Consider the following 17,003-nt stretch of genomic DNA (forward strand, 5'->3'; position numbering starts at 1 on the left):
ACCAAAACACTAAAAAAATTATTAAAGGTAGGATTTGTGTTTTTTACTTGGTCAGGTAATCTGTCAGTAATGCTCTATAAACATCGAATTTTCATAGATGAAATGTGTTTACCTCTTATGCTTTTCAGGAGAAAAGAAGATTTTAGATTTTCCTTACCAGTGCCCTCCCAAGGGCGTCCAAGCTTTTAAATGGGGAGGGGGGGGATTGTAAAGGTTGTGTGTTTTAAGTTAAAAACAGTAGTAGAACAATAAAAATTATGTTAATTTTTTTTTTTAATTTTGTTTATAGTTCTTTTCAATAAGAAATACACATACTTAGTGAATTTTATCTTTCTATTACTATTTAAGCCTTAAAAAACACACCTTAACGGATTTTACCCGCAACCTACTTTTCCCTTTTTCCCCTGTCATAATATCCACATAAATTTTACCTACATCCAATTTTAATAGTGAAAGAGGGTGGGTCCAATTGCCCATTCAGCTACATTTATTTGTAATCTTTTAAGGGGGGAGGCGGATGTGCCACTTTTTGAAACCAAAATTAAAACGTGCATGATCTCAGCCCATAAAAGAGTTACACGTGAAAGTGTCACGTGAAAATATAAGGGAAATTTTTATGAGAAAAAAGTTTATCTCAGATAATTGAGAACTAAATTTGACGAAAAAAAGGCAAAAAAAATCGGCGGGAAACAGCGGTTTTTGGCGGGAGCGCCGCCGTTTCTTCACAGTTCCATATTGTTCTCAACAAAAGCAACTGCTGTGCCGAATTTTAGAGTTATAACTCTTTTATGGGCTGAGATCATGCACGTTTTACTTTTGGTTTCAAAAAGTGGCACATCCGCCTCCCCCGTATAATAATTAGTAATATTGAGAAGATAAATATAATAAATTGAGGGTTATCAAAGAAGGCATTTTTTTCTATGCAATTTCTGGGTAACACAAAAAGGGTAATTTGAGATAATAAAAGTATCCAGAGAAATATTTCTGTAACAAGTTCCAACAGCAATTAATAAAGCAAAACTAGGGACCTCTAAAATTATGTCATTATGATTTAAGAAAAATAATATACATTTAATAGCATAACCACAATTCAACCACGATTTTCTAAGATAAGAGTCGGCCTGTCCGTATGTCTTTTAGATTTTTTAGATCTTTTTAAACTTTGCATGACGATTCCTATAACAGTTAGATACGATTTAGAAAGCGTAGCAACTCTACAATCATTCCAGAAAGTCCGTACGTTAATTTAAAACAGGTGTTATCTTGCAAAATTTGGTTTAAGCTTTTTCAGTTCCGAGACTTTACAGAGTTAATTTTCTTGTGACCTATTGTTTCAAAGCTTTGCTTTTATGAATATTATCATCCTTGTGCTAATGTAATTTATATTTTGAAAACTATATGGTAAAGAATTAATATTACTAACAAAAAACTAACAAACAAATTAAAAGAAAGAAATTTATTTACCGAAATGCTTCTGATAATAAACAATTAAAGTTAAAATATATTATTATATGATGCAGATTAAATACTATTAAAAATTAATTTTTTTAACATTTTATTTGTAGAATTTCCGTTGATCAGGTTCTGAAATAAATAAAAATATTATAATTAGAAATGTATTTTTTTGTCGTCAATTGAGGTTGCTAACATAGAACTCATTTATTGGACAGATAAATGTTCATTCATCCAGCAGAAGGAAAGGGGGTGGATGAAGAATATCGTTATTTAAGTCAACTGTGAGTTTCACTTCATTAGAGAACATGAAAATCTTTTCTAACATCAAAGCATAGACGTCCAAGCTTTTTTGGGGGGGGGATAAAAAAATTTAAGGGGGGGGTAATTCGTATTTGGGGGGGGGTAAAATGGCGCGCGAAGCGCGCCGAATTTTTTTTTACCCCCCCCCAAAATTTTTACCCCGGGGGTAAAATTTGCTTGAGGGAGGGGGGTAATTACCCCCCCCTGAAATCTGTTGGCAGGGGTAAATTTAGTTTACCCCCAAAAAAATTTACCCCCGGGGTAAAATTTTTTTTTTTGGGGGGGGGGGGGTAATTTAAATTTTATTAAATATTTAGTATTAATAATGCGCGCGAATAAAAACGAATATTTTTTCTTTTATAGAAATAATTCTGTTAAATTTGTTTTAAATATTATTTAATTGAAATATTTTATATCTAAAAATTACCCGTACCTGTAGATTAATACAAGCCAATATGAATGAGTCGAGGGTGGGTTGTCTGTTGTTGTCAAGTTACTGGTATTCCTTGTCCAGGATATGGACTCCCAGACCGTCGCCAGCGCGTTTCAGCTTGGTGATCAAGTCGCTGAATTCTTTGATTCCTTCAACCTGTAACAAAAAGAATTAGTCCAATGAAACCATGCATTTGCAGTAAAAACAAAACAAATGAAATTTTTTTCTTGAATTGGTGGAAGAACCGAACATTACCAAGGGAACAGTAGATAAATTAATCTTCTGCATAATTCTTAGCTAATCTAAGTGAATTTTTAAGGAAGAAATACCCAAACAAATCTAATACGCCATCCTCCCCCCTCCCAAAAAAAATTTGCTGCAACATAAACGCCTCATCGTGTATACTTTAGCCAAATTGATAACATTTTCACATCCCCTAATTATTTAAAAGGGGGATAATTACCCCATCGCCCAAATTAATTTTACCCAGCTTAGTATGACTAAGATCATTTCTCGTATTCATTCGAATCCGGTGGATAGGAACCGGTTCTCATCCATACGAAAAAACTATGTCTAGCATCGTATTATACCCAGATTTCTACGAATATAAAAATGTACAATCATAAGATTTAAACCAGTTTTTTTAGGCCGTGCCTTGGGCATCTCGGGGCTAAAATAACTGGTTTTAATCTTATAATTGTACATTCTATATCCGCGGAAAGCTGTTTATAATACGATGCGAGAAATAATTATTATCATATGTTCCTTTAATCAATGGCCGCCATATTACTTTACCTGTTCGTTCAAGAAGTTACCCTCCAAGAAGTCGCACATCTGGGCGTCGTTCTTCTCTGAGACAACGCCGTGCATGTTCAACAACGATTGATTCACCTACAAATAATATATAGAATAAAGAGAAAAATCTTATATCATCAGGATGCCTATCTGTAAGTCAGTCTGTTTGTAGCTTTAGATCTCACTATCGGCTAATTGAATAAGATTCTCCTTTACAATGAAACTTACTTCCATACTTCTAAGAGAAATAACCCCTAGAAAATTATCTAAAATATTTTTTTAAAACTAAAAATCCGAAGTGGAGGATATTGGCATGTATTGTCAATAAATCACAATACATGTGATTATTCCTAAGGATATTTTTAAACATTAAACTAATATTTATTTTTTTTAAATCTCTATGATCAGTCAATTCTCTAGTTATTATATAGCTCCGCAAGTAAAAAGTGCCTGTAATCAAACAATAGACACTTGCACTATTTTCTACTCTCATATTGTTTACTGTATAAATATTGATTAAACAACATAAATAAAAGTTATTTTCTAAGAAAAGTAATAACAAATTATCACCGATTTTCCTAATAGTACGTTATTAAAAGTCGAATTTAGGTTCTCTATGATTAGGTTATGTTAGAACATTGTAGATTGAAATCAATGGTTCAAAAGTTTGGATAATACTAGTTTGAACCAACCAACATTTAATAAACGTACCCAAAGTTTTGAAGCCAAAGAGTGAGAATTAGCGTTTACAAAACTTTGGGTACCAATATATTTCTTTCTTGCTAATTTCCCCAAATGTCACTATCCTAGCCAAATATAAATGAAACTTACAGTTTTCTCCAACTCAAGGGCGGCCTCAGCAGCTTGGAGAGGGGTGCCCCACTCCATGGTGGAGGGCTTGGCAATGTCCTGGAACACAACTTTGCCACCACGCTTGCACTGAAAAAAGAAATAATTAGTTAAGAAGGGCATACAAAGATTCAATTCTTGGGTATTGTTGCACCTATCCTATGACTTAACAAGAAAAGGGGGGTATGCGCCATTTTTTGTAAAACACAAAGTAACTCTACCAAAAAAGGGAGTTACAGTACTGGGATTTGGCATGACACTTGCTTTATTGAAGTACTATGTGGAACTGCGAAGGGACGGCGGTAGAACCGCCTCTCCAACCACCCTCCGCCATGCTAATTTCAAGTGCTGTAACTCCTTTTTCGGTAGAGTTCAAAATAATTAAAATACGTTACATTATAAATGTAATTTTCAATATTGCATAATTGATATACTCATCAAAAAAATTTTAAAAAACCTAGTATTGCATTTACGTAATATTTTTCATTGGAATCTTTAAATGTACTGCGAAATAAGTTTTTTTTGTTGATGAGATCAAAGAAGTGTAATAATATGACTTGACAGATTTTTTGTTGTCTGTTTTTAGATTCATAAGATAACGTCAATCAAATTAAAAGGATTAAACTTATTTGTTATAGTTGCACGAAATGCAGTTAAACATGAATTTAGTGAACTGCATATTTTTTTCTATTTCAATGGTTTTAACTACATTTAAGGAGCTTATATTTGAAAGAATCATTTTTCTACCATGTAGTTAAAAAAAATATCAAGACTTGAAAATCGTTTTCTTGTGATATATGCAATTTATATAGCTGGATGATTTTCACAAAAACAGCACAACGACTAATTTAGTAAAGTCTAATCGTTTGTTATTAATTGTTATACAAAATTAAATATCATGCAACTATCTCTTTTAATGAAAATAAATTTAAAAGTGGATCAAAGGCTTGAAAATAATTTAAAAATATATATGTCTCATAAGGAATTTTACTCCAGCTATATTTGTAAAATAAGATATTTTGTTGAAAAACTAAAATTTTTGTGTAAAATGCAATCTTATTTTAGTTGCTATAGCAATAGAAAGCCCAACATTTTCTAAACGTCATTATTTCTTTTTTAACTTTCGTTTCGTGCATTTTTCGATACAACAAGTTTTTTTTCAAACATTTTTATAGGTAACTTTCGACCATAAAAAATGATATAAAGAAAGAAAACAACTTTTATTTATAGAAAAAAACATTGTGATCCTTTTCTCTGAACATCTATATTTCCTCTTCTATGTAACCTAATTTTACAGAGAATCTAGGTACTAAATTTCACATTTTTTTGAATAAATTTCTTTATAAACTGACTTTTTTACAGTCTTTCAGTTTTCTTTGTGTCTTTGTCTACTAATTTTGATATAAAGCTGCTAGCTGTTTTAAAGTTCTTATGATTTTAATGCCCATGTGTACACACCATAAATAGAAGGGGGAGGGGTGAGTGGTTGAAATGAGTCAATTTGAATTACGCCAGCAATTATGATCCCAAACCCAATTTAGAGGTGCAGCTATTTCCGAGGTCATATGCGACATACCTGATAATCCATGAGCTTCATGCCATGCTCTCTCTCCTCTGCGGATGCGTCACGGTAGAACTTGGCAAATCCATGCAGGGCCTGGTCCTCTCTGGCGAACCAAGAAGCCTTAACAAATACAATTACATGAATTTTTCGGATCTACTGCAGTTCACGGTAAAATATTGCTGGTAACGAATATTGCTAAAAATTTATGAATTTTAAAGGCTGCTAGCTGCCAAACGGCTGAACGTACAGATCATACCCGCACACCATTTTAAGCGGCATAAGGAGGCCTACAAATAATCTGGAATAGACAAGATCCAATGATGCACAGGGAAAGCTTCACTGAAGAAAAACCGCGTAAAATAGGTCTTTTTCGCGCATTTCTCTGCACTGCAAGATAATTATGCATTATTGATTTATGGCTATTCCAGATTATTTGTAGGCCTTTTTATGCCGCTTAAAACTTTGTGCGGGCATGATCTGTACGTTCAGCCGTTTGGCAGCTAACAGCCTTTAAAATTCATAATTTTTTAGCAATATTCGTTACCAGCAATATTTTACCGTGAACTGCAGTAGATCCAATTTTTCTTCGTAGGCCTATGGTGATATCAGGGACCCAAAGTGATGAGACAATGACGATAAACTAATGTATACAACCCCAAAAATGGATGCAACATTACCCCCTTCTGATGATTAAAATTGTTGGTTGAAAAGTTTAAACCAACCAATCAAGATTCAACTAGAAAAAGTTTAAAAGCCAACAAATGAAAGCTTACATTCCAATTTTCTTTCTCCTTGGCTATATCATCATTAGAATGGCGTTACATAGGTGTTGTACCTTTTTGTTAAATATCTATATAAACGATGTTATGATTACAACCTTACAAGGTTATGTAAATGCGCTGATTTTATATGAAATGGGATTATAAGGAGTGTTCATCCCTAGGAAAATATCTGTGTACGCCACTTCTGAGAATGTTGTAGCTTATGAAATATTAAACCTTTAGAGCTTAAATCTAGACTATGATAATAAATACAAAAATGTTTTCTTGTTCACAATGAAACCTTTTCTAAACCTTTTAAAAAATCAATGGCCCCACTTTCTAATATCCCCAAGCATTTTTACAATATAACAACAAAAACCATCTATAGAACACAAATAAAAAAAATTTGTTCGAATTAAAAGTAAAATAAAAGAGGTTTATTTATAGATCAAACATAAAAGCCAAAGCTAAATAAACAAAGTTTCCTTTCAAAGTTTCAAATTTTAGTTCATCTATACAGAATTTAAGAAAATATAATTTTTAATAACTAAACTACTAACATAAATTTAAGAAAGTAAAAGAAATTGAGGCAGTCTAATATTTTGCAGCTATGTTATTTGGTTAGTAACACAGAGTGGGTTGAAAAACCTTCTCCTTCCCCTTTTAAAAAATTCTTTTCAGCCATTTGAGATTAAAGAGCAAATATATTTTAATATTATTTCCTTAAACAAGAAGATTGATAAAGAATATAACCAAATAGTAAAGAAGGAAGGGTAAATTGGAGTTTTTAATTTATACTTCGATTAAGTTTTATAAACATATTCTAGCATTTATTGGCTTAAAAACTTTCATTGGGAACTTTTAATAATCTTAATTTAGAGTTACAGATAATGTCAATAAATCACCACTTATGACTGAACCTGTTGAAGGTACCCAAAGTCGGCAATATTAGGTTAATATAATTATTACTCTAACCCCCCCGTAGAATGTCTAATGAAATCAATCGTCGAACACACTTGTTAAAATTTGAACCATGATGTAAAGCCGTGAGCAAAGTATTCAGATTTCTATTTTGTGTACAACGCATATAACCAATATTAAAAGTATAAATATACACAGAATGATGTAAAACGTTTGTTTAAAAGATTAATATTAATAAAAACAAAAACTTAAATTGAAACTATAAATATGAAAATAAAATACTTGTAGGATAATAAATCCTCTAGCTAGACAAAAACGTTTTTAAGAAATAATTTAGTAGAAAAAAAGTAAAATAAGACCATAGGAAACAATTTTCTAAATACAACAAGGAAATAAATGAAAATGCTTACCATTGAAAGATAGACATAGCTGGCATGAAACTCGAGGTTGATCTGCTTGTTGATCAGGGCCTCGGCCTCCTCAGAGAAGTTCTGTCTACATCTGCTCACCATATTGATGCTCGGAGTCTCAGCTTATAAGAAGATGATGTACAGAGATATTGTTTTGGTTTGGTTTGTTCTTGTTTTTCTGGTTTGTTAGTATGATCCCTCTCTGGAGACGCAAACTAACTTTCCCAAGCAATGTTTGATTCTAGACTAAATCTACGTTGTAAATATTCTGCTCTTTTATCGAGGCAAATTTTCCTTTCTTGCCCTAGAGTGGCCAAATTCTATGTTTGCTTTCCCCTGCTACGTAGCAGAAATTCAAATATTTGTGCTATAAGAAAGTTTAGGGTAAATTAGTTGCTATTACTAGAGGCGTGCTCAGTAATATGATGGGGGAAGGGTTAAAAATCGAAACAATGTTATATTCCCCTTATGAATTTTCACCCTCTGTTGGAATATATTCTAGAGGGGGTTTACCATTGACTGTAATAAGTAAGGGAGGAGGGGTATACCCTCCCACTCCATGAAGCCCATCTAAGTAGAAGAAATCTACAGACAGTTGGAAAAAATATCTTTATAAACCAATTTTCAGCCCCTCCCCCTTCTCTGCCTCCCCCTATTGAGTCTCACAAATACAAAGAAAATTTCCTGAAGATAGCAAAGGGGTAGGATCAAAGAATATGATCTGAGGAAGGATAAAACCACTCAACCCATAGACGTCCAAGGGGGGGAAGTAAAGTGGGGATTACCCCCTCCATTTAAAATTCACCCCTACCCTGGGGGTGCCATAGGCACCCCCAACCATTTAGAGGGGGGTAATTATTCCCCCAAAACAATTTTGTGGGGGGTAAATACACCCCCCAAAATAAAAAATAAAAAAAATGTAATTATTCCCCCAAAACAATTTTGTGGGGGGTAAATACACCCCCAAAATAAAAAACAAAAAAAATGTTTGCATGCTTAGTGCGCATTTTTATTACTAAATATTTAACAAAATTTACCCCTGCCAACAGATTTCAGGGGGGGGTAATTACCCCTGGGGTAAAAATTTTGTGGGGGTAAAAATATTTGCAGCACGCTTCACGCGCCATTTTACCCCCCACGAAAAACAAATTACCCCCTCTTTAAAAAAAGCTTAAACGCCCCTGACTCAACCCCCCCCCCCCTGTGTTAGTGGAAGTCCAAATACACTATGTATTGAAATGATCTTAATGGTTCATATCTCTTTAGTAATGCATAGAAAGTTTAGGCTGGTAAAAGGTAACCATAAAGCTATCTTTGTGAATACAGAGGCCTGGAGAAGGGGGTGGATACTACCACAATTCTTAAAACTTCCACACCCCCAATGAGAGGTCAGACAAGGACGTCTAATGGGGGGGGGGGGAGTTTAAGGGTAGATTACTCCCCCCCCCATTTTTTTTTAAATTTAAATTTTAACCCCCCCCCCCCCCCATAAATGAAAAAGCTTCTACGCCCTACAGGGTCTACATCCTCCTAAAACAGCTAAGAGGAAGTAAAGGTTGAGTCTCACAAATACAAAGAAAATTTCCTGAAGATAGCAAAGGGGTAGGATCAAAGAATATGATCTGAGGAAGGATAAAACCACTCAACCCATAGACGTCCAAGGGGGGGAAGTAAAGTGGGGATTACCCCCTCCATTTAAAATTCACCCCTACCCTGGGGGTGCCATAGGCACCCCAAACCATTTAGAGGGGGGTAATTACCCCCCCCCCAAAACAATTTTGTGGGGGGTAAATACACCCCCCAAAATAAAAAATCTCTAACAAAAAAAATGTTTGCATGCTTAGTGCGCATTTTTATTACTAAATATTTAACAAAATTTACCCCTGCCAACAGATTTCAGGGGGGGTAATTACCCCTGGGGTAAAAATTTTGTGGGGGTAAAAATATTTGCAGCACGCTTCACGCGCCATTTTACCCCCCACGAAAAACAAATTACCCCCTCTTTAAAGAAAGCTTAAACGTCCCTGACTCAACCCCCCCCCCCCCTGTGTTAGTGGAAGTCCAAATACACTATGTATTGAAATGATCTTAATGGTTCATATCTCTTTAGTAATGCATAGAAAGTTTAGGCTGGTAAAAGGTAACCATAAAGCTATCTTTGTGAATACAGAGGCCTGGAGAAGGGGGTGGATACTACCACAATTCTTAAAACTTCCACACCCCCAATGAGAGGTCAGACAAGGACGTCCAATGGGGGGGGGGAGTTTAAGGGTAGATTACTCCCCCCCCCCCATTTTTTTTTTAATTTAAATTTTAACCCCCCCCCCCCCCATAAATGAAAAAGCTTCTACGCCCTACAGGGTCTACATCCTCCTAAAACAGCTAAGAGGAAGTAAAGGTATGAAGTTATACCCTCTTAAATTATAGGTTGTTTTGAAAAAAAATTAGCACACTTATGACAACCCCTTAAGCTTACTCCCCATAAACCTCTGACAATTTTAGCATAAGGGGGATGTCAAAAAGTAGAGCTCAACAATGCAAATACAGACTCTAAAGAATATGCACATAAAAATGATCAAATCTAGAATACATGCCTTTATTATGTTATTGTTGATATTTTAGGTAGAAGCTCTCAATACATAAAATTAGGTCTGAAACTTTCATAACATTCATATGAAATTTTCTAGTAAAAAAATAGACTAGTATACAATAAAACTATTTACTCCTATACTACCCAACTCAGTGAAATTTATTGGAAAAGGGATATTTGCATTTTAGAAAAATGATTTCAAGCATAAGTAACAAGTATACCATCAAACGTATATAATTTTGCATTACAATAAATAACAAACAATTAGACATCACTAAATTGGTCATCATGCTGTTTTTGTGATAGTAAGCCAGGTATATAAATTGCATATATAACAATAATACAATTTTCAAGTTTTGATATTTTTAAAACTACATGGTTTAAATTGAAATTCTTTTAAATATATGCTCTATAAATGTAGTTATACAGTTGAACAGGGAAAAATATGCAGTTCACCAAATGCATTTCGTGCAGCTACACTTTTGGGTAGTTTGCTACTATCCCCTTGAATAACTTATATGGTTGGAGGGGGGGAGGGGTTTATAATTTACCGACCTATAGATAATCTTTCCTCATGTATGTACAATGCAACCTCCGTAAATTATTAGTAAAATAAGAAAAATTCTATGACTTTTATAAGCATTTATAACAAATATATAAAAGCATAGGAGTCCAAGGGGGGGGGGTAATGGGGCGATTACCCCCCCCCATTTAAAATTTACCCCTACCCTGGGGGTGCCGTAGGCACCCCCAACTATTTAGGAGGGGGTATTTACCCCCCCCAAACAATTTTGGGGGGGTAAATACCCCCCCCAAAAAAAAAAATCTCTAATAAAAAAAATTTTTGCATGCTTTCCGGGCAATTTTAATACTATATATTTAATAAAATTTAAATTACCCCCTCCCAAAAATTTTACCCCGGGGGTAAATATTGGGGGGGGGGGGGTAAACTAAATTTACCCCTGCCAACAGATTTCAGGGGGGGTAATTACCCCCCCCAAGCAAATTTTACCCCCCGGGTAAAAATTTTGGGGGGGGTAAAAAAATTGTGGCGCGCTTCGCGCACCATTTTACCCCCCAAAAAACGAATTACCCCCCCTTAAAAAATTTTTACCCCCCCCAAAATAAAGGCTTGGACGCCCTTGTATAAAAGTTTCATATAAAATCATTTTACATATATTTTAACATAACATGATGATTTTTTTTTAAAATTCTGGTTAAACAAACATAGCTATAGTATTTAATTTAACAAGAAAAAGGGAAGTATTGTCATGAAAATAATTTTTATCTAGCTCACATTTTTATTAAAACCATTCTAATTAGGGACAAATATTTCAAGATTTGGCAACCATTCTATTAGGTTCAAAGAATAGACAGTGGGTATATATGAAAAGGGAAAAGGGAAAAACTGGGGATCAATTAATTTTGATGTAAAAGGGGAGACTTTATCTCGAGGCTTTCCCTAGATCAATATAGCTTTCATTTAGTATTACAACAAACATTATATTACATAAAAAAACATTCAAACTGAAATACGACGGAAATATCACTTAAAATGACAATCATCACGAAAACAAGTCATTACGCATAAAAAAATCATTTTCATTACAACGACAAATATTTTTGTTTGTCAGATGTTAAGATCAGCTGTTTTTATCCATAAACTGTACATTTTTCATAAGTTTTGACAGCAGTTATTATATAAGAATTTATATAAGAGAATTTTTTAATTTCATAAGAATGATTTTGTGTAATTTTACAACTGGTTCTTCTGCTTTTTTTCTTTGTAATATTTTTTATATAACTTTTGAGTGGGTGGAGCTCTTTGTAATTGTTACATAAAAGAAGAACATGCAAAGAGCGCATGCTTATCAGATCAGGGAACATTTGATAACTTATCATTTTAAAATGAAGTAAGGAGTATTTTTTTAAACAGATAATAGTTATTTCTCGTATCGTATTATAAACGGCTTTCCGCGGATATAGAATGTACAATTATAAGATTAAAACTAGTTTTTTTTAGCCCCGTGGTGCCGAAGGCACCGGCTAAAAAAACTAGTTTTAATCTTATGATTGTACATTTCTATATTCGTAGAAAACTGGATATAATACGATGCTAGACATAGTTTTTTCGTATGGATGAGAACCGGTTCCTATCCACAGGATTCGAATGAATACGAGAAATATATTTACAATTAATTATTTTTGACTTTAAATGTCTGGGAGCAAACATTCACATCAGGGGCACTATGTTCCTGACAGTGACAAAAAATCAATTTTTACATTTTGGAAAATACACTTTTAAACAGTTGTTTAGTAATATACACAAGTTTTTGGAAATAAAGCCGAAAGAATTAACTCTTTACTATGAAAAATAAGAATTTGATGTGTAATTACACCAGAGGTTTGGAATTAAGTTCCTTTTCATCATAGTAAACAACTATTTTTTTGGTCAACTAAACTACATTTCAAATCAGTGTGGACCCTTTATTTTTAAAGCTATTTTTGAGTATTATATATTTTTGGAATCAGTATATAATAATTTATACGTTTAGCCTTTAAAAGAAGTCAAATCTCCATTTTTTGTTGTAATTGTAGGTACTTTTCTAGACATACCCGTTTCTTGTAAGATAAACAATTTTCTTGAAATGAAAATTTTACGTTTGGGTCCAGAACTAAAAATGGCAAAGGATGGCAATAAAATCCTCTCGTATGAGTAAATTAGAACTATGTATAATATCATAGAACCTTAGCCTAATCTTCCGAAATCTTGCGAAGTTTGCTTTTTTAAGCTCTTAAGTAACTAGTGTCTACCAAAAAAATAACAATTTTTAATAATAAGTTATTTATATTTCTTATTATTTCAAACACCTATTCAATTAAACTTAAATTAATAAAAGATTTATAATTAAATTAAAGATTATCCATTAATGTCTATTATCTGAACTATCATACCTTTTTATTGGGGGGGGGGGGGGGGGGTCTGCTCGATATATACTAATCTTGGATCCCATTAAAGCTAGAAGTCTAAAAATTTGTATGTGTTTTCCTTGATCAAGAAAAAATATTCTGATTTTATATTTTAACATTATATACTCCCTTTACCCTTTTATTGAGCAAACTTTCACAAAAGGTTCTTTCATATTTATTAACAAAGAAGAGTAGAATTTCTGTTGATTAAGATAGAAACTGTTTCCTTTAAAGTAAAATGAAAATAAAAATTAAAGTCTTACATATCTATGATCTAAAGGGATAAGACAATGGCCGATAATTTAATGTATATCCCCAATGCTAATACACAAAATTGCCCCTTCTATAAATTACAATTAGTTGTTGAAATGTTTGGACACTCAACAAATAAACTAACAAATCAAATTAATAAAGTCTAAAAGTTGTTATGCCTACAAATGAGAAAACACTATTATAAAACATTGTCGACTAGAAAAATAAACAGCCCATTGTTCCATCCCTCCCTGCTTAAAAATACACACAGAAAATTAGTAAGAAATTGACTGATCTGTATGTAAACTTTGTATTATAAATCTCAAAATATAAATTTCAGGGGCGGCAATCGGCGGGAAAACGGCTGCAGATTTTCATGAAAATTTAGTTGGTCGTGTAATGTTGTTAGAATAGCTTAAGTTAAAAAATTTGAAGTCTCTAAGTCAAAAATTGAGGTAACAGGAGCTAATTAAAGATTTCTGGAGACCTGCAGGATCAGGACCTCCAGGATAATACCTGAAACCGGAAATTTACTTGAACAACTATATTTCATATTGGGATGTAGTATTATAGGATATTTTAGTATTTGGTAAGATGAAAGTTTAAGTCATGAAAAAATATTTTTGCTCTTTACCTGTATGATCCTGCCAGGTATCCTGGCATCCTGTGCCCGACATGATGGAGATATTCAACTTTCAGTAATGTGTCGTGCCCATTTTAAACAAGTCACTCAGTTACAGCTCTATATCTTTCACACACAGAAAATGAGATAGAAAATACCAGAAAGGGGGGGGGGTGTTGCCCCCCCCCCCAGACTGTTAAGGGTTACCAAACATTGTTTATTTGGTTGTGCAATGTCTTTTGATATAATTCCCGTCAATGTAGCTCAAAAACAAAGGAAGTTACAGCTTCTGATATGTGCTTATTAGACTATCTTTACACCCCCCCTTGACGCCCTTTGTGTAAAACCCCTATTATAAGTATTTTTCACCATTATTTTAAAAGATATATGTATACTTATTGCTTTTTAAATAAAATTTCATCAAAATGTTCAAATATACACTCTCTATGATTTTTTGTCATTTTTTGGGATTTCTGGAACACAGTGAGGGGGCGGGGCATGTGCAATTTCGTTGTGTAGGGATGTGAGGGGTGGGGGTTTGAATTACTTTATTATATTCCAACCTTCCTGAAAATTCTACCTAAAACCTTTCCATTGATGTTTAAGGGTCAAGGGAATGTTTATAAGGGTTTTCGATGCTCGACTGTAAAGTTTTCTAATCCCCAGGTTAATAATCCATGCACTGGAGTTATGTTCTTAATTTTGTCGACATTAAAAATCAAATGTCTAGCTTACATATCATCTGAGCAAATCTAGTTTCCTCTAAAGTATTACTGCAGACTAACGGACAGATTGACATACTTACGGTCAGACAGGTAAAATAAATTATAGAGTAGCAAATTAAGGATTTTTAAATTTTGTTTGTTCCAAATTTTTAACCAATTTTGTTATAAAAATATTTATCACCCACTATTATTGTATAAATATTACAGGAATCTAAAGGGATAAGACAATGGCCGATGAAATTGATGTGTATATAAACAAAATTGCCCCACCTGTAGATTACAATTAGTGGCTGAAACGTTTAGACGCTCAACTTAATGAACCAACCAATTAAATTTCAATAAAAGTCTCCAAAGTTGTTAAGCCAAACAATAAGAAAACATTATCATAAAACTTTGGGACTAGTGTAATAAACATCCCATTGTCTCTTTACTTCCTGTAAATATTGACAACATCTATCGAAAGCTTAAAAAAACAGAAAAAAACGAACAGGTTCATTCATTATAGACTGACGTTAAGACTCCCTAAATGTGGAAAATGCTTCACTTTTTAAAACTGTACATTTTTAATGTAGTTGATCATGAAAACCAATTGAACCCAAGAACAACTATTTTTAAACATGGCCTCTTTATACCATTACCCAACAACAGGAACCAAAATGCACAAAAAATGAGCAAAATCTTCGATTCGCCTGTATACTTTTGTGCTGTTATTATACAAACATATGACTTACGGTAACAAACAAATTAAAAGGCCTCTATGACTGTTATGGGGGGAGGGGGTGCGGAAGGGATGAGAAATTGACCCAATTACTTTCAATTTTTTAGAATTTAAGTAAATGAAATAAAATAATGAAAGGGGGGTGATTTGTCTTAAGTTGGTGAAGATACCCACCAAAAAGAACCTCTAGGAGCCTCACGGAAAAGAAGAACCTTATAGGTCCACTAGTTAACAAGATCGTTCAGTACAGACAATACACAGACAGACATTCAACAAGTCTCTTTTATTTAAGGAAACTCTCTATAAGACTTTTTGTTTTGTTCCTTATGGTTTAGGTTAGGTTAAGTAAAAGATGATATATCCTTAGGACAGTGCCCTGCTGAAAAAAAAGAAATAGGACGAGCGAAAGTTTATTGGTCCAATGTATGGCAAGAAGGGATCTACCAAATTTTGTACACTATACCTTTTCAAATAGTAAGTATTATTTAAATACCTTGCTGACCTAGATATTTCACAAATACAGCTCAGCTCACAAATAAAAAACCTCATTTTCTTAAAAGATTAGGTACATTATTTTTGTAATGTTACATATATATACTGTTTTCACTGAAGGTTTCGTGATTTGTATCAAATTCTCATTCTTTTTTATGACAACTGAACATCTGCTATATTACTCACTTTGACATGCTTTTTTTGTGATTCGCTTCTCATAGGCGTCCAAGGGGGGGGGTAATGGGCCATTTGGCACCCCCAAAATTTTGTGAACAATACCCCCCCCCAAAAAAAATTACCCCTACCTTGGGGGTGCCGTAGGCACCCCCAACGATTTTGGGGGGAGTATTTCCCCCCCCAAACCATTTTGGGGGGGGTAATTACCCCCCCCAAAATAAATGTTCTTTAAAAATTTTTTTTGGGGGGGGGTATTTACCCCCCTCAAATTGAATGTTCTTAAAAAAAAAGTTTTACTGTCCAACCAGTTAAAACAGTTCTTAACCATGATAACAAAAAATTTAATAGTTTGATCATGTTTTTTTTGCTTAGGCCTTTATAAGGGCTAAAACCATCCCGGGGATCTAAGATGTAATTGTAAAGCACTGAAGATTCCATAAAATAGATACCTAACTAAATTAAATATTTCATTAAATAATGAAAAAGAATTTCTATAGGCGATTTCTTTTGGGAGGATGTCAGGGTGTCTCAAAACTAGTTATAAAACTTACCAGGACCTATAAGACGCTTCACTTTAAAGTAAAATCATATTGGTTCATTGGTTAGTGAGTTAATTATTGTATTTTTATGTTCTAAAGAATGAGATACTACTACATATATATTTGAATAGTAGTGGCGCCCTTAGCATCTAAGAACTCGTGTTTTCTAAAGGGTAAAAAGGGAGGAGAAAAATAGCCTAAAACCACTCAAAGGATTGACCTATAATAGTGTGGAACCATCATGGGATCTATGTGAAGCTTTCCTAAAAAGGAGAACTCAGTATTAAAAGTAATGAAATCTGAAGCTATAGTCAAATAAACCTTACTTACTACTTTATGTTATAAGATAGTACTTATTAACTTAATAGATTAGGTAGGTGCTTTTTTTACATAATTAAATTACCCCCCCAAAAAATTTTACCCCCGGGGT

The 17,003-nt window shown here is 33.6% G+C and overlaps 1 protein-coding gene across 2 annotated transcripts; it reads right to left on the reverse strand.

The window, feature by feature from the left end:
• Positions 1-1,441: 1,441 nt before the first annotated feature.
• LOC145320001 (soma ferritin-like) lies at positions 1,442-8,228 on the reverse strand. Of its 2 annotated transcripts, none has more exons than XM_080162423.1 (6): positions 7,489-8,228; positions 5,409-5,516; positions 3,815-3,922; positions 2,984-3,079; positions 2,189-2,344; positions 1,442-1,584 (listed from the first exon to the last, which is right to left on the reverse strand). In XM_080162423.1, the coding sequence occupies exons 1-5, from the start codon at positions 7,588-7,590 to the stop codon at positions 2,249-2,251; spliced, it is 510 nt and encodes a 169-aa protein (XP_080018549.1). In that variant the 5' UTR covers positions 7,591-8,228; the 3' UTR covers positions 1,442-1,584; positions 2,189-2,248. The 2 variants fall into 2 exon arrangements, with proteins under 2 accessions (XP_080018549.1, XP_080018550.1); XM_080162424.1 differs by having other exon boundaries at positions 2,183-2,344; positions 7,489-7,838.
• Positions 8,229-17,003: the final 8,775 nt, after the last annotated feature.

The sequence above is a fragment of the Acartia tonsa genome, chromosome 5, assembly GCF_053477335.1.
Source record: "Acartia tonsa isolate MP-2025a chromosome 5, ASM5347733v1, whole genome shotgun sequence".
Classification (NCBI taxonomy): Eukaryota; Metazoa; Arthropoda; class Copepoda; order Calanoida; family Acartiidae; genus Acartia; species Acartia tonsa.

Coding starts and splice junctions, on each gene's coding strand:
- LOC145320001 (XM_080162423.1), bottom strand. CDS start 7,590: ATGGTGAGCAGATGTAGACAGAACTTCTCTGAGGAGGCCGAGGCCCTG. Junction 3,080..3,814: donor CCCTTGAGTTGGAGAAAACT/GTAAGTTTCATT, acceptor TATTATTTGTAG/GTGAATCAATCGTTGTTGAA. Junction 2,345..2,983: donor GTAACTTCTTGAACGAACAG/GTAAAGTAATAT, acceptor TTTTTGTTACAG/GTTGAAGGAATCAAAGAATT.